The 24,308-nt window shown below is 31.2% G+C and overlaps 1 protein-coding gene across 1 annotated transcript; it reads left to right on the top strand.

The window, feature by feature from the left end:
- The first annotated feature begins 15,894 nt into the window (after positions 1 to 15,894).
- Positions 15,895 to 23,656, top strand: LOC115977413 (4-coumarate--CoA ligase 1-like). The gene is made up of 5 exons (XM_031099242.1): positions 15,895 to 17,051; positions 18,737 to 18,935; positions 21,106 to 21,319; positions 22,785 to 22,887; positions 23,239 to 23,656. Exons 1-5 carry the CDS (start codon positions 16,056 to 16,058, stop codon positions 23,356 to 23,358), a joined length of 1,632 nt encoding a protein of 543 aa, XP_030955102.1. The 5' UTR covers positions 15,895 to 16,055; the 3' UTR covers positions 23,359 to 23,656.
- The last annotated feature ends 652 nt before the right edge of the window (positions 23,657 to 24,308 follow it).

Here is a 24,308-nt window from a genome sequence, read left to right as displayed (position 1 = left end):
TCGGCACACCAAAATTTTGGCCAATTGCCTTTGACCAATTTGCATTGCCAGCACAGCCTCTTTGCTGGAACTTGTTAAGTTTGACTTTTTTTTTTTTTTTTTTTTGAGAAAATTGTTAAGTTTGACTTAGTAATATATATATATTATATAATGAGAGAAAAAATTATGAGTTTGACTTAGTAAATGTACGCATGCCTCGCGGTGAATTTCTTAGTAGCTTAGTACTGCTTGGCAACCAAGTTTCAGCTGAGGCAGAAGGTGCATGCATTGGAACATTGCTTTTTGTTGGAAAAAGTATAAACTATGGAAGATTCGCAGCCTTCTCTTCTAAGAAGCCAGAAAGCAATTGAGTCAGGACACTGACGAAAATCTACAAGGTGTTAATTTCTTACTAACTTTCTGAGAATTGCCCAGCAACATATCGACTTGGCTTAGTCGCTGTCGTGTTTGTCTCCATTAGTATTTTAAAAGGGTGAATGGGTGGTGACTTTTAAGAAAGATACAATACCCAATTAACCAAACGATAAAAAAAAAATATTAAAAAGATACCCAATTTAAGGTCCAAGTTCAATATTTAGTATGCAATTAGGTAAAGGTTGAGTTTGGTTCAACTTTTTATAAAAGTGCATAATAAAAAAGTTGAGTTTTCAAAAAATGCATAATGAAAAAGTGCATTTTTAAAAAGCTGAGTGTTTGGTAAAAGTTACTAAAAAATGCTTTTTTTAAAAGCTGAGTGTTTGGCTAGCACTTATAAAAGTAGCAGTTTGAGGGATAAATTACCAAAAAGGAAAATATATATAAGAGAGTTTATTTCATACTTATTTATTTATTTTTTTATGTGAGTTTGTTTCATACTTAAATCAACTATTTCATCATACTTAAATCAATTTTTCTCTTTCTAAAAAAATTATTTTTTTCTCACCAATATTAGCTAATAATAAACTACTACTTAAGATTTATTGTGAAAGTATTGTAAAAATATTGTGATAAAAATTGATACTGATTTTAATTTTAACATACTATTAAAATTATTTTTTTCTCTTTCTAAAAAAATTATTTTTTTCTCACAATATTAGCTAATAATAATCTACCACTTAAGATTTATTGTGAAAGTATTGTGAAAATATTGTGATAAAAATTGATATTGATTTTAGTTTTAACATACTATTAAAATTATTTTTTTATCTTTCTAAAAAAATTATGTTTTTCTCACCAATATTAGCTAATAATAACCTACCCCTTAAAATTTATTGTGAAAATATTGTGATAACATTTCCTTCTTCTTTTTTCCTTTTTTTTTCCCCTTTTTTTTTCTCCTCCACACACGTACCCTTACTCTTTTCTTTTTTATCCTTCTTTCCTCCTTTTTTTTCCCTGCCATTCCTCCAAACTCCAGAACGTTCCAGAGCTCTCCTTCTTCGTCTCTCTCTTTTTTTTTTTTTCTTTTTTTTTCCTTAGCACTTCGTTTGTTGATTCTTGGCGGAATTGATAGCGTCCCACTCAGGTTCGGGTGACGTAGAATCCATCGGAGTGGACGACGAAGATGAGGCGGTGGAGTTCGGAGACGGCGAGTGGCTGAGAGGGAAGGGCTTGGAGATCGAAAATGGGGTTGGAGTTGGAGTCGGAGTCGGAGTCAGAGGGTTTGATTGGGAGGGGTTTGCTGATTTGATCGAACCCAGAGCTTGGTGTTGTTGATGCATTCGCCTTCAATTTCGTCTTGTAATTCTATCATTTTGCTATATTTTGATGTTTTTTTGTTTTGCATTTTGAGGAATCCTAATTTGCAAGGGATTGATTTTTTTTTTCCTTAGTTGATTTGGGAATTTGTTATAGATTTTTTTGTGTTTGGATTTGGAAATTTGTTGGGAGAGCAAAGAGATTAGATGAGAGGAATGAGGCACAGCGTGAGAACTGATGATTTATCAAGGGTAATTTGGTAATTTTCAGAAGAGCCTAACGGATAGCTTCAAAACGCGCATGAACTTTTTGTTTATGAACCTCCAGAGCTCCATAACTCAAACGCACGTTCTCTTCACAAATATAAAACCCAACTTTTTCCAAAAAGTTGCTATTTATACTTACCAAACACTGTTTTTGGGCTGGCTTTTTTGAAAACGCAACTTTTGGTCTTCAAACGCTGAAACAAACGGGCACAAAGTATATTACTTGTATTGCAAGTATATTAACCATAGTTTAACATATGGTTAGTTTAAGATTTAGTTAGCTTTGTATGAATATTTCACATTAAGTTTATTGTAATATACAATTTACAGTTTTTTGTATAAGCTGTTGAAAAACTATGTTTTAAGTTTTAAATGAGCGTTTGTAAAAAATTATGAAGACTTGTGGTTACAAAACAGAGTTTTGAGTTTTAAAAACGACATTTTAATCTCCCAAAACGCCCAATCAAACAAACCGTTAGTATAGTAAAAATGTAGCTGTTAATTTGTTTTGTAATTATTTTTATTATTATTATTTTTTTTGGAGTAAAATTTGAATGATAAATATGAAAAACTAGTTGAACAAAATGAAATGGGGACCATTTTTAACTAAGACCAAAAAAGATAGTTCAATACGAAAAGGAAATATAACTACTAAGACAAAAAAAAGATAGTTTGATACGAAAAGGAAATATAATTGAGATTTTTTTTTTGGAGAGAAAAATATAATTGAGAGCTAGAATTTATGAGTCATAGGTGAATGAAGTGACATGTTGAGAATTCTCGCTCATATATGCAAAGAAGGCATTACAAATACACACGTTTACATATTCATATGCATATGCTATGGGACCTCCTTAAATTTGGGAAATTTTAGGTAATTAGTTCAATCGTGGACATCGCTATTCAGCTACTAGCAAGTGGCATGATAAACGTAGCAATAAAAATTAGGCCACCATAATCACAGTGCTTCTTCATGCCAAGTGGCAAGTACATTAATATATCTATTTTTTATTATATAAAATTGATATAATTTCAACTTATGTCCACTTAATGATGATTATTTTTTATTATTAAATCAAGATATTAATTATTTTTGAAATGTGCAGGGTTTAAATTCTAGATCTTTTATTTTATAATAGAGATTTTACCAGTTAACTAACTAGAACTCACAACTCACTAGTACTAATTAATTTTAGTTTCATTGTTAATGGAACATGTACTATTTTGTATAGTATACATATACAGTTATTTAGGAAAAAAAAATTTGTTTACCATATGAGAACTAAAATATTCTTATGATGTAGAACAGATAACACATGCTTTCTTAGAGTAGCAGGGGTGCAGGAAGTCACAACGCAAGATCAAATGAGGGTGCCAGTAGAGGCCATCGAGGTGACAATGTCGGAATTGCATGAAATTTGGTAGGTTGAAGGGAAAAAGGCCATAATTTAGGTGAATTCCTTCACTAAGGCCCTAAAAATAGTGTTTTTGCTATTTATAGTAATATTCATTTTTCCTTAATAACTTTTAATTTAAAATTCAGAATAAAGTCTCGTTTGTTTTGAGACAACCTTTAAGGTCAGTAGTTTATGATTCTGCATTTAACTCAATTTTGCCATTTTTGGTAAATTTCGGTATTTTGTCACCTAATTGCGTAATTAGTGCGAATTAAGGTTTTTAGACGTTTTTCTTAGTATTTATATGTTTTGTAGCCATTAGAGACAAATCAGACTATTATCAAATTATTTCTCTGGTGGATTCCAGTTTTCTTTTCCTTGTGGATTTAGAGAAACCCTCTTGTGGACTCGAGATTTACTACTAGGAGTTAACATTTTAGTTTTTTGTTCTATCAAGAGAGTATTATGTGTGCTTTCTTTAGACTTCCGCAACATCATCTTAAAAATACACTTTTTTTAATAATCAAAAGTACAGAACACGTTTTTTTTTTTTTAAATAAAATAAAAAATATATAAAACACGTATATACTATTAACTAAACGGGGTTTAGCATTAGATCCATTTCACTAACAGGGCCTAAGTGTATCTATATATGTACTATAAACCTTATGGTATTAAGCATATTTATGATTTAGGACTATGGGCTAGAAGAAAAAGAAACTGAGCAGAGAACAACTAATCAAAACAAAGAGACTAGAGTTCTCAGAGTTAGCTAGGAAAGCTAGAAGGCTTGATCTAGGTGACTAGTAAGCAACAAAAGACTTGAAAACTAATGCTGAAAATCCCATTTGGCAGTGAAGGACTTTAGATTGATTATGATCTATATAACTTGTTTTGTAGCTCCTGCCACCACCGAGTGATATATATTATATTAAATTTAAAGTACACTTAGAATCTAGATTAGAGCTAAAATAGTTTCTAATTATTTTATAATTTTGCCTCATGTGTGTGCAATTTATTTACTTAATTTTGATGTCAAGTTATCAATTCATAATTCTTTGCATAAAAACTAAGATGACCACTTCATTCACCTAGGTAAGACCATATCATCATCATTATTGTTGAATGTTTATATCATCATCATTATTGTTGAATGTTTATATATATAAACAGGGGTTACAATCTAATATATATAATACTCGTGTCATTGAATTAAGAGAAAACATCGGAAAAGAGACCATAGCGGTGCCTCTAGAACAATCTAAGAGTGGGCAGTAATTGTATTTCATTTACTTTTTGAAGAAGAAAATAAGTTGGATAAAATTAAATCATACTTAAAAAAAATGTTTTTATAAATCCTATATATAAGGTAATCTTGTCTCATATTGTTTGAGTGTAACTTTTTCTCATTGGTTAAAGTTCCACTCTACCACTACAAGAGTTAGGTCATTTTGTAGTGGTACTTTATATTAATGTGCTTGAGTTTGTTGAAAGAGTAATTAAGTGTGTGTTTAACCGTTTGTTTCTTAAAAAAAAAAAAAAAATTCAAATGGCTTCTAAGCTGGGCTAAACATGGGATAAAGCCTATAAAGGTTTCATTTAATTGTACCATAGCCTTGGGAGAGCTGGTAAATACTAGTGGACAAAAGCATAGCCCAAAATAAAATATTGGGCTGAATATGAGCAAAAGCATATTACCTAAAGCCTACTTTATTAGACAAGGCTGGGCTTGGTCTGCTTCGAAGGTCTAATATACTTATTTAAGACAATGATCAGAATACAATGATCCCTTGTATTGCAGTAGTTTTCCAGGCATTTGTTAATAGGTTATTTTAGGGAAATTTTTTATTCTATTTTTATGAAAAATAAAAAAAGTTGTCAAAAAATTTAGTTTTTTTTCTTCTTCATTATTATTATTATTATTTTTTTAAAAATAGTTCTTAAACTAATACTTTTAGAGTATTTGTTAACTTTTATCTTTTATTCAAGTGATATTTCAGGGTGTTTTCAACCTAATTAAACATTTATGATTTAAACTCTCCTCTCTCATTATAATTATATACATAGAGGTTTGGCAACTTGGCATAACTTTTATAGGCTATGTCATGCCACCAAACTTACTTTGTGAACTATTTTTTACCCAATTATGACACAATGCTAAAGACACATTAGGTGAACATTCAAGATATTCGTAGATGCATTATATTATGAATTATTATCTTATATAATGGTTATATACAACACCCATTTTAAATAGGTGTGGATTCCATAAACGTAAAATCCACCTTCATATGAGAGGGCTTTGTACATAACTATTACAAAAGATATCACCTCTCACGTTACCATATATCGTAGTTGTCAAACCGTGAATCTTGTCATGAATCGATATTTTTCTATGTTGTGTATCATTTTATATTATGTATAGTAAAATACACAGACATTTATGAAAATTTATATAATAAAAAAATTATAGGTATACCTATATAAAGTGTATATTCATTATAAATGTTGAATATATTCAACTAATGACTAATTTATTTATCACTTATGTAATAATATTTAACAAGCCAATTAAATAAATCAAACTAGGATGTGTTTATAACATACTCATTCAAATTGATTGAACTCAAAAGTGATAGTACATTACAAATGATCCAAAATAATAATTTTTCTCATCATATTGCCTAATTAACTCCATCTAAGTAAATGTTATCATCATGTTCATCAATTAGCAAACTTATTTCTTCATTGAAATTTTCTTCATCATCATAAACATTTACTATCTCTTCTTGTTCTTTATTTTAATAATTTTATTTTAAAAAAGATTTCTTCTTGGGGTTCTAGTTTCCTAGAATTATAAAAATAATAACAAAAAAATTATCTTGTTAGTTAATACCTTATTCATAGTATAAAAAATAAATTTATAAATATAAAAGTAAAGTGTAAGTGTGTAATTCAAATTTTGTAGGAAAAAGAGAGGAAAAAAAAAACTTATGTTATTTTATTAGCTAAATTAAATAACCTAATAATTTGTGTTAAAAACAAGTTTAACAACTTATTAGATTCAAATAAAAGTACATATTTTAACATTATAAAACAAAATCATTTTAAAACTCTTTTTTTTTTTAATTAAATTTTTTTTTTAATGTATTATACGATTCAGAACTTTTTGTACACCATCAACATTTTAAAACACTGTATCTTATAATACATGAGCATTTACAATACAGAACTTTTTGTACATGATCAACCATGCCATATATTGCAAAGCGGGTTGTATCTAAAACAATACAAACAAATGGGCCGGTGTTTGGTGCTGGGTTGGAGAGAAGAAAAACTGAAAAGGAGAAGGGGAAAATAAACTAGTACACGACCTAATTAATCAACCCTCTTATATATATATATATATATATATATATATATATCTTTGAGTTGCAATCTCTTTTGCCTAAAGTACAATTGACAAGTTGCTGAGTGCTGACAACTACCAGATTAAAAATGTGGTACCAATTTTTTTGCAACAGATAGGTGAGAATCTATAAAAAAAAAAAAAAAAAAAGTAGCGGCCACATCTGCTCACGAAAACGCAACCGAGGGGTTGGTGAGAATACTACGTTCGCTTTTTCAAGTCCAACAATATGGGGCAGTTGAAAGTGATGCTGCTACCTGTTTTTTGCTGGATATGGCTATGGCTATGGCTAACTTGTTAGCCAATTTTCTACAATGTCAACTTCAAAGTTCAAAGAATTGGTAATCTAAATGGTGGAAGAAGGTTGATTAATGCTGTTGCAAACAGGTTTGAGGTGTGGAATTCTTAATCATCTCTTGGTTGAGACTTCTACGGAAGTCACTAGACTCACTGCTCACTAAATAAAGACATTTGAGACTTTTAAGTAACCTATGTGATTTCAGAATTCGAAACCTTAACTTGTGTTATTAATAATTATTTTTTATAACTTGAAAGGGTTGATTTAGTAGTTTTTAAGACCTTATGAAATCTATGAGATTCTGGGTTCGAAACTTCTCGCTAACATCTTGGGACCACCTCCATGAAATTCCTCTGGGTAATAACCTAGTGCGTGTAGAATGAGGATAATTTTTTTTTTCTTCTCTTGCCTTCATGTGCACTTAGACAATTGAGGCATAGCAATCAGCAATTAGCAATTAGCAGTTCCCTTCTTATTCTGAATGTCTGAAATGGCATGCACACTCAAAGACCCACACATGATAGATTTTTCTAATAGAACACCCCTCTATCACCTACCAATCTTTTCATCCTTTGTTTAAAAGGGGTGAGAGGGGAACTAGAGTTATAAAATCCTCAAGGTTCTTAGAATGAATTGACCATTAAGTGTCTAAAATTTTATCAATCCATTTTGAAGTGAGTAGGTCAAATTGGTCACGCGTGTCCTCAATAATTTAATTATAATTTATTTGAATGATGATGAAGTAATGAAATCTAATCAACTCATTTCTAAGGTGGATGGATATGATTTTAATAACTTGTCGGTAGAGTTTAAATTGTTATTTAAATTGTTAAATTGTTACCCAGTTTGACTTTTTAAAATTTTAAAAAGAGTTTAAAAGTAATTTTATTGAAATACATTTTTTTGAGTCACCTTACCTAAACCCACTAATCCATTTAAATCCACCTATTATACATAAATATGTATTAATAATTTAATATGCCCATTTAATCCATTTATTACTTATTATTAAAGTGAGTATTAAGTATTAACCTATTGGATAACTCTTAAGATCATTAACTTCTCCCAATAGTTAATAATCCAAACTCTCTTAAATGGCCAAAAAAAAAAAAAAAAAAACCCTTTGAAATATCCAAAATAACAAAAACACTCTTGAAGCTATCAAAACAATTAAGACACTCCCCAAAGGCTAAAGCTTCCAAAATGAGCAAAATACTTTGACATCAACAATAATACCCAAATACTTCTAAAATTGACAAAAATACCCCTAAAACCGTTAAACTAATCGAAATAAAACATGCTAAATGGAAAAACCTCATCAAAGGTTTGTGCTTTACTTATATATATATAGATAGGCCATAAGTAATTTCAAATTGGAGGAATACTAGGCACAAAATTGGAGCCAATATGAAATCTAATTTAAGGTACTTGGCATAAAATTAAGGGTCTTGTTAATAAATGCCTTTAGGGTATTTGTTAATGGGTCATTTTACAAAATTTTTAATGCCACTTTTATGAGAAATATAAAAAATTGTCAAAAAAGTTAATTAGTTTTTTCTTTTCCCATAAAAAAATTTTAATTTTTTTTTTTTAAACCAATGCCCTTATGGTATATGTTAACTTTCCTCTAAAATTAAAGTAGATTTACTTACGGTTTTATTGAGGTTCCACTTTAATTACATTTTTAGCTTGTAGTCTACATACACAAGAGCTCAGTTTAGAATAAACACAAAGTGGAATATGAGACATTTAGGACCTTTTTTTTTAGGAAATAGTTATAAATTTCCTAAGCTACTACCTGAATCCCATCCCATTCCCTAAACCCTTAATTTTAGTTCGTCGTGATGTTACATTACACTGTAATATTACGTTATTGTAATCTTACATTAATGTAATCTTAACACAAAAATACAATATTACATTGTTTAGAAAGGTGACAAGATTAAAATGATGTGATATATTTTGTAATTTTAAATTATAATTATCATGTGGTAGTAATATAATAATTATTATTATTCATAAAATATCTCCACCCAAACGATACTATTGTTGGAGATATTTTACATATATACTAAATTATCTAAAGATATTTTTGGAGATAAAGGTTAAAAAAAATTATTATTATTATTTTAATTATTAAAGTGGTATCCTAGCTTTTGGTTAAGCTATTTCATTCCCCGTCCTTGAAAAAATATTATTAAGATGAATATAACTAAGTTGAAAGGTTATTAATAAATACGAAACAAAAGTAGTAGTTAGAATTGTGATCCAAGAGAACTGAGATTATTTAGATCTCCTCACTCATGGTGAAGATTTTAAACTTAATATATCCTCCTAAGTTAATGGACTTTACGATTGAGTCATCAAATAATTTATTATAAGAAAAAAAAACTCAACTTTATTAAATTTAAAATGAATTACCTTGTAACTTAGTAGCATTGTCTGGCCTCCTCTAACAGAGTTTGAATCCACCCTCCTCAATTCTTGTTACAATCGAATAATAATAATGTTCGAAACATTGAATCCTAGTTACATTCTAACGAGATAAAATTAACATTGCGATGACCTAGCTAGTTACAATTTATGCAAATAGGACAAGTTTATCTAATCTATGCTTTCTAATTTAAGTTAAAAGGCTTAGTTATGGGGTGAGAATGTACCCACCTTGCTTGATCCAAAAACTGATCTCCTAGAATATAATGAACAATATAAACAAATTTACTTATTTATCGGTTGTGGGGGCCAAAAACGATCCACTGTGGGGTACCGAAGGTATCCACGGGATATGGTTCAGTTGACAGACACAATTTATTTATACAAAAGAAAAATAGGTTAAAACACTTCCCAACGGGAAACTTAAACAATTGATTTTAAGAACACCCATATATTTTCAGATGAGACTAATGTATTACAATAGGAAAACTTCTCTTTCCTGTAGTGTTACACTACATCAGATAGATAGATTCTCTCTGTTTTGACTCTAGTCATTATTTTTCAACCAACCTTTACTTGCTTGTTCACCTCCTTTTATAGATACATTTGCTCTTATCCCTACAGTTGTCCTGTCTTCAGTTGAATTTTTAGGGATATTTTCCCCTCCATTAACGGTTTTCTCCCATTCCTTATATTGGAACATGACTTTTTGGAGTGTTTCTACTGTTTAAGTTATCTCATATGCATTCAATGCGGCAGTGGTTAGGTGGAAAATCCCTCATTAATGCGGAGGCAAAGATCTCTAACATTCTTACATATTCTGGAAGATTTCCTAAGGTTCTAGATGCCCGTTGTAAGTTAGATGTGGATCACCCGTGTACATCTCCTTGGATAGAACCTTGCTCCATGTAGCTTGCTTCCTATCTCATGAGAACATTCTACATGTATTCCCTTCACTTCCTAGATGCTCGGGATAACCTTACTCCACTCCATCAGATCTTGTAAGCTATTGGGCCTTCCTGTGAGTATATGGGTTTGGCCCATTCCATTCCATGGGGTCCATTAGGTATTTGGGCTTCAGGCAAGATGAGGACTTTTCCACTTCCCACATCGGATATTTAGTTCACAAGCATCCATAGATGAGAAATAGAAAGCACCTGATAAAATTCATATTCACCATTAATTCAACGTAGAAGCAACATTAAAGTTAAAAATTGTAAACAAAATGAAATTCCTAAAGCAAAATACAAGGATTAAGCTAACCATGACTTAAGTAAGTTAAGTGGACAAGCCGTCTAAACCAAAAAAGCATGAATATAGTTATAATGCATGAAATGTGTGATCATGTGGAAATACAAAAAAATGCAAACCGTAATATTAATGCTAAAGGTTACATGGTAGGGGAGCACATCACTTGCAATTGTGAATATAAAATTCTTAGCAATGTGTTCAGCTAAATAAATAATAGAATGTCAATTAATTTAAAATGAAACTGTTGGGGTTTATGCCCTAAAATCCAATTTATTGGCATGTCATATATAATTAGATTGTTTAATTATATGAGACTTTCTATAAATAAACTAATAAGACATTATCTTAGTCCATGAGATGCATAGTATGTGATTTAGTCATAGAAGATGTAAATCGCAAATTCTTTGTAAACTCAGCATTTTAGTTCGTAGTCGGTGATGAAATTGGGTATTTCATCTGTGAAGATTATAACATATCAACTAAAATGATTTGTCTTGATCATAGAAGTGGAAATTTCTAGTTGATATGTTAATATGTTTTAAGAGTTAAGACATATTGAACTAGACCACTATGAGATTTATTATTCTCCTAACGACTGTCAAATGAATAATAAATTTCACGACTTCTATTTACATCAACTCTAAATCCTGAGAGAATAATGAACTTGATTATGAGGTGTAGGTTCCTTTGATATATCAGGAGTGAGATCTAAAGTCACGATCAAAATCTCAGTATGTTGGGCAGCCGCATTTAATGTTGATGGAACATATATTCTCAAGATGAAATTCATAATCTCTTAACGGAGGTATAAAATATTCTTTTGAGATAAATTTAATGGGTTTGGTTATTCAGAGTGTTGGACCCAACCACTTTAGTAAGGAGTTCCTACAGTATATACGATGAATAACTTAAATGATTAAACCAGGTACTCAAGGATTAAGATGTAGTAATCTTCAAAGTGGTAGTCAACATTCATGACTTTGTATTACTACGAATATTTTAATGAAGGGGTTGTATGTATAATAAAGTCTTGGGATATAATTTATTAATAAAGCTCAGAGTGCAATTATATTAATATAATGGTATTGAATATAATTAACGGTAACTTTGGACTTGTCAAGAGTTGACAGAAAAGCCCAAGGCCCATTGGAGCTAGAGTTTTATGCGTTCCCTTTTGGTCCCACTCTAAGCCACATACTAAAGTCCAATTGGAATGGGCCAAAAGGTTAACCCAATTAGATAATCAGTAAATATAAGAAGAGAAACATACAGAATTTAATAAGAGAATTTTAATAAGAGTTTTCATAAGGAATGAAATGGTGTGTATGTGAGTGTAAGCCACTCTCTTATTTTCCCCTTGGAAACTGATTGAGAGACCACACTTCTTGGGCATTAAATGGAATTAGAGTGAAGATTAAGCGTGTTCCCAAGTACTTCTAATATTTTGTTTGGAATTTCACTGCACCAAAGTACACTTTCTTATTCTTAAATTTTGAAATTTACATAGTACATGTTATCAATTACGAATGAAGTAGACCCATTAATTTTCTGTTGCGTATATTTTGTATGCTATACAAACATATATTTTTCCACCAACAACAACATCATCATAAATTCAAGAATCTGCAATGAATCTCATAGTGACCAATAAGTGTCACCTAAATTAAACATATCTTAATTACTTCCAACATTGGTGACATTAATTTTGACACAAATCGAATCCACTGTTGGCCACCTCTCCTTGTCACTGACCATAACGCCACTGCCTTTTCTACCCACATAAAATCTCCACCTATATCAACATCCACACAAATCTCCACCCAAACGATACTATTGTTGCCATGGGTCTTATCAAGAGCCACTGCACAAGAAAAACACTAGGAGGCTACCTCAGTCAGCATCATCCTAGTCTTAGTGATATGCTTCGACTGGGATCTAGTGCAATAGTTAGGATTATTGCACCGTATAATTATCCTTAACGTGTGAGAAAGAAGTAAAAAGGTAAAAAATTAAAGAGCTAAAACTAAAAGTAAATCTTTTAAGTTTCAATCTCACCCTTTAAAAGATTATTATTAAAGGATCTCAATCTATAGTTACACACAATTAAAATTAGGTCAAATCCATACCTCATTCACATTTGGAGGCGTTGGGAGCCCAGATGCTTCTATAATCTATGGTGAACTTATTCTTCCTCTTTGTTGAATTGCGTTAAAAATGTAACACAAGACTAGTACAAATTTGAGATATTAGTACATATTCAAAGGGGCTTTAAAAAAAAAAAAAAAACTTTAAAATTTTTCAAAGGAGAGAAAAACAATTATGGAAAAAAATTGAAAATAAAAATTTGTCTTTTTTTTTAGTGTTACAATTACAAGGTGAATAACAAAATCTATGTCATTTCAATAGGGTATATGTGTAAAAAGAAACATTTAACAAAATTAGACAGAATAGCCACTTTGATAATGATTGCAAACTTGCCTAATGAAACTAAAATGTTAAAACTAAATTAATAGTTGATACAAACTTAATTTATCTAATAATTCAATTATTACAATATGTAGTGGAGAGAGACTTTGAACCCTACTTCTACTCATAAAATAGATTAAGCAATTTCATTAAATCACAAAACTTTAGCCTGTTGACCCAAACTTAAAAGAGTGTATATCGAATGATATTTATCCTTTTAAACTTTGAAGGTTTGATTGTTTTGGTCCTCTTCTTTTTAAAGCCCACATGCAATTTTTACCTCTAGTTTTGCATATTGATAATTTATTTGACAGTAATCAATAGTCAATACCACACTCCTAGAGGTCCTTGTCTTCTCTTCCTATTCCAAATTAAGTTCGAATTTTGTCACTTGCTCCTTTTGAGCATCAGACATCCTCGATCTCTTCCCCTTTGCTAAGTGGCCATGCATCCTCTCAATTATTATCTAATCTCATAACTAATTACCCCTCATAATGATGGTGGTACACGTACTCTGAGTTAAGCTGTCCTCATCGAAACATCTCATCATTGAACTCGATCACTTCTAAGGTCAAATGTGCATATAAGTTGATTATTCCAATTTTTCTAACCAGGAAAAAAAATTTGCTTTCTCTACAACAAATGTAACAAATAAATAAAGAAAAAAATTGCTTTTATTACGACAAAAATAGGGGGAAAAAAAGAAACAAAAAAAGAGGAAAAATAATTAATCAAGCAAAACAAATTTCTAGACTTCTGGTATTTCTTAGATGGATAGGTTGTGCCCATTCTTTAGTAATATTGTAATAATATCATCGAGATTCAAGATGGAAGTTGGTAAACCAAAACATCCAGGATACCAATAACAATAAAAAATAATGAAAAACCAACATCAACAACAACAAGTTGCTATTTATCCCACCTCTTTTTCTGGCCGGTTGGTATCTAAAAGTCTAAAAGGTGGACCAATTAATTAGGAATGTTTCATTTTATATAAACATATGATTCCCAGACCATGAGAAACAAAATTTATTCAATTTAAAGCAGAAAAAGATTATGTTTAAAAGATTTCATTTACTAGAAAATTAAAGCTTATAATTTTAGCACCACATACTTTCACAAAGAGTTTGCTATAACTGTTTTATATAATAAATTGTGATTGTTTGTTTTGTTACTATCATAAGAACCCGTCATTTTTATTTTATTATTTTCAATTTATCTTGAAGAACAATTATAATAAAGCGTAGTTAAAAGTGTGCGTTACTAGAACCATTTATTTAAGACATTTGGTGAGTCAAATTTGAGCGAAGCTGGCAGCCAAAAACAAAGAAGTAAGCCAGAATTGACGAGACCAGCACGTCAGTCCAGGACCTAATGAAAAAAAAAAAAATATGCAGGAAATGATTAGCAGCTTGTAGTAGGTGAATGGGTGTCGTGTACTAGAATCACCACACGAGGAACGCAAACGAGTACAGGTATATCCCTTTGTGTTAGGTGAAACGTCTTACGTGTCAAAGCCATTTGTTGGGCTTCCAGTCAAACCCTGGCTTCCTCAAACCAATATATCTAAGAACGCTACGAGTATAACTTTTTTCACGACAAATTTTATAGTTATTAAAACGATTGATTGTGGTGTACGTTATTAAAACAACTATTTTTACGATAAATTTAATAATAATTGACTTTAGTTAATGCATTTTCTTTTTTTTTTAATACTCACAATCGATCATTTTAAAATTTTAAAGTTTATTTTTGTTAACATTAATAAAAAAATGTTTTACTAATGTATGTTCTTAGGGTAATTTAACTGGTAAAATCTTTAATGGTTAAATAAGAGATTTGAAATTCAATTACCACCTATACCAAAAATCAATTGATGTAATGGTTTGGTTTGATGATAAAAAGATAAATAATTATATAAAGTTCAATTCTCGATTACCTCAAAAACCAGACTCTTAACAAAATAATCCTCGATTACACCAAAAACCAAATCCTTAACAAAATTGGATATGTAGCTTTATTGAATCCAAATACTTTTCATCACCCAAATTAACCCTCTCTAACCACAAGTATACAAAAGATTGAAAATTAGATAGCACCCAAATCACAAATGCGTTTGTAAATGCTTGTTAGATAGCCAATCATACTAGATCCTTTATTGCATGCCATCAAATGAGCATATGGGTATATATGAGAAAAGACAACAGCATAAGTACGCGTCAAATTAAAATTTGATTTCGTCAAAAAGTCAATGACTTATAAAAAATGGACATTATACATCAAAACTTTTTTTAATAAAAAAAATAAGGCCGGACCCTTAAAAAAGGGGGATACGGACGGAGCTTTATCGAATCCAAATACTGTTCATGACCAAAGTAACCCTCACCAACCACAAGAATGCAAAAGAGTGAAATTTTATAGCACCCAAATAACAAATGCGGTTGTAAATGCTTGTTAGATAGCCAATCATACTTCTTCCTTTTTTTTTTGCTGAATAGCCAATCATACTTCTTGACCCATTATTGCATGGCCATCAAGTGGCCATAAAATGAGCAAGGGAAAATATGAGAAAACACAAAAAGACAAAAAGCCTAAATGTACCCATGTCCTAATCATGATTACATTATTCCTCTCCTACCCTTGACAAATTCTGAAATTTCAATCAATTCCCAACTCACCAGCTCTTCCTACCATCACCTACTTCTTGATTCTCATTTCTATATTACCCCAAACCAAAACTAAAACCAATCCAGGAAAAGAAACCAAAAAACCTAAACTCAAACCAAACCTCCACCTTCTTTTCCTGTTTCCTCTTTTCTCTCTTTTCCTCCCTATTCCAGCAACCAAACACCCCCCCCATGGAGTCCCAAAAAGACCTCCAGGAATTCATTTTCCGGTCGAAACTCCCTGACATTTACATTCCAAACCATCTCCCACTCCACACTTATTGCTTCGAAAACCTTTCCCAATTCAAAGATCGGCCTTGTCTCATCAATAGCTCCAACGGTGCCACCTATACATACGCCGAGGTCGAGCTCATATCACGTAAAGCGGCCTCGGGTTTGGACAAGTTGGACATCAAACAAGGCGAGGTGATCATGCTTTTGCTCCAAAACTGTCCAGAATTCATGTTCGCTTTCCTAGGCGCGTCCCACATCGGAGCGATAATCACGACTGCGAACCCGTTTTACACTCCAGCCGAGGTTGCAAAGCAAGCCAAAGCAGCAAACACTAAACTCATCATCACTCAAGGCTTATACGTAGAGAAAGTGAAAGACTTTGCAAAAGAGAACGACATAAAGGTCATGTGCATTGACGAGTCACCAGTGGAGGGTTACTTGCATTTCGCCGAGTTGACTCAGGCTGACGAGAATGAAATCCCGGCCGTGAAAATCAACCCAGATGATGTCGTGGCACTCCCTTATTCGTCGGGAACAACAGGTCTCCCAAAAGGGGTTATGTTAACACACAGAGGATTAGTCACCAGCGTGGCACAACAAGTGGACGGTGAAAATCCAAACCTGTATTTTCACAAAGACGATGTGATACTCTGTGTGTTGCCCTTGTTTCATATTTATTCATTGAACTCTGTTTTCCTTTGTGGGTTGAGAGTTGGGGCAGCAATTTTGATTATGCAGAAGTTTGAGATTGTTAAGTTGTTGGAATTGGTTGAGAAATTTAAGGTTTCAATTGCGCCTTTTGTTCCTCCGATTGTCTTGGCGATCGCTAAGAGCCCCGAGGTTAATAAGTACGACTTGTCGTCGATTCGGACGGTGATGTCTGGGGCAGCACCCATGGGGAAGGAGCTCGAGGATGCTGTTAGAGCTAAACTTCCTAATGCCAAACTTGGACAGGTAAACTTCTTTAAATTCCTTTGTCATATTAATAAAGTTAGGGATGCATTTTTATTTTTTTGGGGATTGACATGTTATAATTGATATATGATAAAAATGGTATCCATAATAATAGGTTGTGCTTAGAAGTGATGTTATACTTGTAATAACTCAACATAAAGGGTCCGTTTGGATTGAGTTTATTTTTGTTGAAATTGAAAATTGAACTGAAAACACTATAGCAAAATAATTTTTAAATGTGTGAATAGTATCGTGGGACCTATTTTTAATGAAAAAGTTACTGAAAAGTGGAATTTGTGGGTCTATAAACAGTGTACAAGTGCACTGTTCACAGTTGACTTGGTCAAATAGTACGGCTGGAAAAAAACAAAAAAAAAAGTTCAGAAAACGCAGCCCAGGATTCAGCAGAAAACGCTGAATCCAAACGGGCACAAAAAAGAAAAAGTACTAAGAATTTTGTGTTTATAACATTGTTATAGTAATTGTGACAAATAATTCGAGACTAACTTGCCTATTTTGGAGTATGGACTTAAGAACAAAAATTACAAAATGTATATTAATATATAGTGATCCAGCAGTAGAAAAGTTCGATGAAAGTTGATTCATTTTAACCAAAAAAAAAAAAAATCATTAATATTTTATTTTTGTCATACACCTATTCCCCCCCCCCCCCCCCAATATTTTGCAAGTGGGCATTGGCATACTGATTTTTGATGGACTCTTTTATTTTTGGAAAAAGTTAACCAATACTTTAATCATATTGGTTTAGAAACTATTTTTAGAAATTTTTTTTATGAAAAGAGAAAAAAAATGATTTTTTTACTGTTTTTTATTTTTCATGAAAGTGACATTGAAACTTTTTTTAAATAGTCCGTTAAGAATTACACTAAGGGTACTCTAAACCCTTTTTATTTTTAATTTTTACCTTTGTTGAATAAGGAAAAGGAAAAAGATAGTCTAACTAATAATAACTTTGGTCCCAATTACAATACTTAATAAACATATTATGATACGCGTGATAAAAAGTGCTATAAATTGAAATTCAAATAAGTCAATCCAATCTCAGCAAAAAAGTCAAAGAAAAGAGAGAGCTAGGAATTAGAATAGTACTCCCCACCCACCCAACCCCTACAAACCCAAACAAATTTAATAGCAAATGAAGTTTATATTAGGAAGAAACCATAGGTTCATAGCTCAATAGTTTAACCCAAATACATAGGTTCCATTTAGTACTTTAAATGATAAAGTTTTTTGTTTGACTTGTGATGGAATTTGGTCTACATAGAAGAAAAAGATTAAAAGATAAAACAATTGAATATGGTAACAAGTAATTTTCATAAAATTGATTCAATAAGTTCAAATTCTATTATATTTATAAAAAAATAATAATTTAATCCCAATTCATATATTTGCTTCAAATAATTTAAAGATAGATAAAAAAGAAAAGAAAAAGATAATACGAAAAGGAAAATTATTGTGTATTTCCGGAATACCATAAAAATGATCCCCATTCTCTCATTAATATGAAAACTTTTATGCACCAATAAAATCGGCTTGTATTGCATGAAATATCGTGAAATTATTACACCCTATCCACACCACAATTGCCATAGTGAATGAGGGCAATGTCCCCACTAAGAAGTAATAATGGTTGTTCTTACTTTCTTACGAACAATGGTGGATAGGGTTATGGCATGACTGAGGCTGGGCCATTGTTATCAATGTGTTTGGCATTTGCAAAAGAACCCTTCGAAGTCAAATCAGGAGCATGTGGAACAGTCGTGAGAAACGCAGAGATGAAAATCGTTGACCCAGAAACTGGAGCTTCACTTCCACGAAACCAAGCTGGTGAGATTTGCATCAGAGGTAGCCAGATCATGAAAGGTACATACATGCTTTCCCATCCACATTAACATATAATTTTTTTCTTCTCAATATACAATTTTCTTTGCTTGTATATCACATCATTAAGCAAAGAAAAATGAAATTCCAAATATATAGGTTTTAAATGCTTGCTAGTTGCTAGCACAATGCATGTGAGAAGGGTTAATTGCCCTCATAATATTGAAAAAGAAGAAGAAAAAGAAGAAGATCTAGTATGGCATAGTTGAACCTTTCTATTATTACCTTTATTTTATTTGAGAACGTGTACATAAAAAAAAAAAATGGGACTGGAATTTGAGAAAAAAGATAAGGTAATTTACTCTTGCACTGACTAAGTTAATATTAGATGATGATTAATTGTAAGGTTAAAATTATTAAAATTCGAATGTCAACTCATATTTAAGTGGGTCATAATTTAAAATTTTATAAGATGGTTGCTTACCAAATCATCAAAGAGGCAAATGAAATAAAATACTTATATGTCTAAGTCTACTAATTTAACAATTAAGAACATGTAATTGTTTTTTATTTTGCGTATGACCGTGAGGTACAACTTAGATCGATAGGTTGGACCAATTCCTAGGAATTTTGTTTGGTGGGATTGAATATATAGGGTGAATCTTGTGGCTAATATTATTTCTAACCGCGTGGCTAGTTATAATTATTTGACACCTTATCCTTATCTCCTTGACTCCTTGTTAGTGATTCATTAAACATAGACGTCCTGTCCAGATCTCAGGACTTATTTTGGGCCCAGATACTAGAACCTCCGTACAATATATCACACAAAACATGTGTCTTTTGTCAGTATAAAACTTGGTATTTTGGAATTAATATCACTTATTTTGTTGCTAAGTATTAGAAGTTCAAAAAAAAAAAAAAATTTAATGGATGTCCTAAAAGTATTAATTTTGAATTTTTTTTTATCAAAAAAAGAAAAAAATAACTAATTTTTTCACAATTTTTTAATATTTTTCATTAAAGTAAGATAATTTTTTTTTCTAAAATAGTTCATTAATAGTTTTTTTTAATAACATCCATTAACAGGATGCTTAAAAGTTTTTAGAAGGTTCTTATAACACAAATTTGTGTCTCTCATGAAGATGAAAGTTAATTAATAATTAGTACACTTCTAGAGCTAAATTTTAGAATCTCTTTGTAAGCAAAATCGAAATTGGCATGCATTCCTTAAAGCAGCTTGTCGTAAATATGCTCAATCATATTGCTAGGATCAAAACTGACCTGATGAGTTACCATGTCATGTCAAACAATGTTTTTATTTTTTATAATAAGAAATATGTAACTTTCATTAAAAAGAAGAGAAATTCAATATATCATGAACCAATAAAGGCTCAATTATACTAGAATTTTTCTTTGTTCAAGTTATAAAATTATTAATACTCTTAACATATTGAGCCATTGATCCATGAGCACTGAAAACTGTGAATGAGGCTTGTGCAATAATACTATGCTAGATCATTAAATGAGATCTAACAACTTTGTCCAACAATGAAACATTGTCCAACAATGTTTCATCATAGTACACAAGGAGTTATGGAGGTTTTTTTTTTTGATGGAAAAGGAGTTATGGATGTTTTGACAGTTGACACAACAAAATCAATCAAGGCTGCTAATTTAGGTTGTAAATATCAGGGATTGAACGAGGGGGAGAATCATAGGATTTTCTTTTTAAAAAAAAAAAGAATAAAAATTACAAATAATATTATATATATTATAGTTGTGACAAGCTAACAGATAATTTAAAAACACTAGTTTAAAAAAAAATTTTAAAAACCTTTTATGAAAAAAAAAAAACAATTAACTTTTTTTTTTAATAATATTTTATATTTCTCATGAAAAAAGTATTAAAATATTTTTAAAATGATTTATATGCAAAAAAAAAAAAAAAAAAATTATCCTTTCAAAAAATGGGGAAAATAACTGGACCTTCTTCATCCAATGCTGGAAGCCTGGAACTAGCCAATTTCATAATAGGAGGGAATAATTTATTTGTCGCTAACAATTTATAAATTCCAATAATATACAAATCATTAATTTTCCTATAGTTTTTGAGCAAAATAAGTGTTACATTTTTTTAATAAGAAAAAATTAGTCAAATATATTTATTTTGATCCATGTAATATTTAATTTACCCATGATTTTTGGTCAGGTTATGTTAATGACCCAGAGGCTACAAAAAGAACCATAGACAACGAGGGATGGTTGCACTCTGGTGATATTGGGTACATTGACGATGATGATGAGCTCTTCATTGTTGATCGATTGAAAGAGTTGATCAAATACAAAGGGTTCCAAGTGGCCCCCGCAGAGCTGGAAGCAATGTTGATTGCCCACCCTAACATTTCTGATGCTGCCGTTGTACCGTAAGTTTTCCCTCACATTTAATTATGTCTTAGTGTGTGTGTGTGTTAGGATACCAATAAAAATTTAAAATTATTTTATTATTCAGTTTATTTTTAGGTAAAATTACACCATTGATCCCTGAAGTATACTTGATGTGTACAATTGGTCTCTTGAGTTTCAACTGAGTACTATTAGTCCCTTAAGTTTCAAAACTGAGCGCTATTAATCCTTTATTAATTACCATTAATATTATTGTCTATACAGCTAATAGAATAGTGATGTGACTTTTTTTTAACTGATGTGATATTTATTTTTATTTTAAAAAAAATTAGATATACCATAAACCCATAAAAGAAAATATCTAACCCAATTCAAGTGGTCCAAATCAGATCAAAAGTCCGAATAAAATTAACGAGACCCCAACACTGTCATCCTCCTCCACGCAATGCTACCTTCCTTTGCTGGCGACAGCATGTCCTCCCCCGAGCCTTAGCAACATCATCATCCTCCACATCCATTTTGATTCATGCTTGAGCTCACACAGCAAAAGAACTAAGGGCAATTGGTCAAAAGGCTATAAATTTAATTGACCTTCAACAAGGGAATCTCCATGAATAAACCCTCCATCAACTACTGCCTTATCCAATACAATTAAAGTCTTCTCTACAAAATTCACCTCCAATTATAGTTGGTGCCACAAGAAATCAAAAACACGTATGTACATAGCAAGTACAATCAAAACGGAACAAACCCAACTGAATAATCTACAAAACCCATGTCCAGAAATCATCAATTGAAAAATGCAACAACAGATTGAGTTGGTGCACAAAAAAATCATATGTTGCACAACCAATATTAGAATCATGATGCTCTATAAATTTCCTCATTAACACTCATATCACCAAAAGAGTGTTTCCTATCATGTCCCAACTGCCTAGTGACAACACAAACTAGATGGGTTGGCCAAAGATGAGAGGGGAGGTGCAAAGCAATGGCTGTGCGAAGATGCGAGCACAACCATGAATCAAAGTGATTGTCAAGGATGACGGCGCTGCTGTCACGTGGAGAAGGACGATGGTCTTGGGCTATCACTCTCTTATGTTAGTTTTAGATTGATAATTTTTGTTTGATTTGGGAATTAATCCATTTGAACTGGGTCAATTATTATTTGCTTTTATGAGTTTATGACATGTATAGTTTTTAAATAAAAATAAATAGCAAATATCAATTAAAACAATGCCACGTCACTATTCCATTAGTCACATAAGCAATAATACTAACAGAAGTTAACAAAGGATTAACAGTGTTTAGTTTTGAAACTTGAGGGATTAATAGCACTCAATTAAAACTTAAGGGACCAATTGCGCACGTCATTTTTCTTTTTTTGATATATTTTTCTTATTCATCTAAGAAAAGAAAAAGAAAAAGAAAAAAAAAATTGATTAAAATGTTTAGGTGCTAATACCTTCCCTTGATTTGTTTCAGCTTGAAAGATGAGGCTGCAGGAGAGGTTCCTGTTGCATTTGTAGTAAAATCAAATGGTTCCAAAATTAGCGAGGAAGACATCAAGCAATATATCTCAAGACAGGTGCGTTTTTTTTAAAACGAACATATTTGAATCGGAAAACATTTTATTTCTATTGAATTCTTAAGGTTACTCCAATGTTATGTCACCAATTAATTAAATAATGATTTCACTTATGGATGCCCTTAGGACATTTATTAATAAATCATTTTAAGAAACTTTTTTTATAAGAAAATAACTAAAATTTTCAACAATTTTTTAATTTCCTATATAACATTTCCTAAAATGAATGATTAATTGATGCTTAAAAGGCACCCGTTGACTAATCAACATGTACCATGAATTATTTACCATTACTATTTTCATGGTTTATGTAAAATTTTGATATAATGGGGGCGGTTGCTTTTTGTGTAGGTTGTGTTTTACAAGAGAATCAACCGGGTATTCTTCACAGATACAATTCCTAAGGCCCCATCAGGCAAAATCTTAAGGAAAGACCTAAAAGCGAGGCTTGCAGCAGGTCTAGCAAATTAAACTTGAAGTAATCGATTTACAGAATCAGCTTGAAGGCCTAAGAGAAATGAAATGATTTATTTTTTTTTCGAAATGGTCAACTGTGATGGGGGGAAAATAAATTGTTTTACAGTGGTGATTTTTTCATGCGTTTGTATTATATGCATTGCTCTGTGGAAACCACTAAGTGTCTAACACAGAGATATAAGTGACACCCTTTTGTAAGAATTTATTTATGTTGATGATGTTTATGAACAACCGGATAACTTAAACTCAAAAATGGTTTGTATTTATGTAAGTTCTATAACTTTTTTTTTTTTTTTTTTAAGTCATTTAAATTATTATTGTTCAATAGTTCGGCTTTTGATTTTCAGAAATGGGTTGGGCTCATCTTGATTAGCCCAATCCAGCCCAACTTCACCATCATCTCACCTAGAGTGGACTTCCTCCATTTTTTTTTTTTTTTTTTTGGTGGATAAAAACCTAGAGTGGACTTTGGTTAATGGGTTCATGCCAAACCCAATCTACGTTGTGCTTATTTCAACATAAAACTTTTTCACAAAAAATATTTTCAATTGGAAACATTTTATGGGAAGAACTGTTTAATTGTTTTTCTAGTGTTTGGTGTTTGATTTGCATGGAATATTACAAAATTAACGTTTTTGCATTTCACATCCAACCTACTAATTTTTTTTTTTTTTTTTTTTTTAATAATTTGGTAGCTATTGTGAGCTGTTAAAGATAACAATTCACTGTAACTTATTTGCAAATTTTTTTAACCATACCATAATTAATGTGGTCTACTTTTTAGCGATTTGGGTGGTATAATAGCAATTTAGCTATAATACCACTATTATTGTGAATGCTCTAACAAACTCATACCAAATTGGTCGGTAGCAATTTCTAATTTTCTTTTTAGTACAATAAGAAAAACAGACAATTGCAGAGAAGACAACTTCAAGAGTCAAGAC

The sequence above is a fragment of the Quercus lobata genome, chromosome 2, assembly GCF_001633185.2.
Source record: "Quercus lobata isolate SW786 chromosome 2, ValleyOak3.0 Primary Assembly, whole genome shotgun sequence".
NCBI lineage: Eukaryota > Viridiplantae > Streptophyta > Magnoliopsida > Fagales > Fagaceae > Quercus > Quercus lobata.
The sequence above is the reverse complement of the archived record's forward strand: the minus strand, read 5'-3'. Positions and strand labels throughout refer to the sequence as shown.

Excerpts from the sequence above, each read along its gene's own strand:
- LOC115977413 (XM_031099242.1), top strand. The coding sequence starts at position 16,056 with ATGGAGTCCCAAAAAGACCTCCAGGAATTCATTTTCCGGTCGAAACTC. Across the intron at positions 18,936-21,105 it reads AGGTAGCCAGATCATGAAAG|GTTATGTTAATGACCCAGAG; the intron begins GTACATACATGC and ends ATTTTTGGTCAG. Across the intron at positions 22,888-23,238 it reads AGCAATATATCTCAAGACAG|GTTGTGTTTTACAAGAGAAT; the intron begins GTGCGTTTTTTT and ends CTTTTTGTGTAG.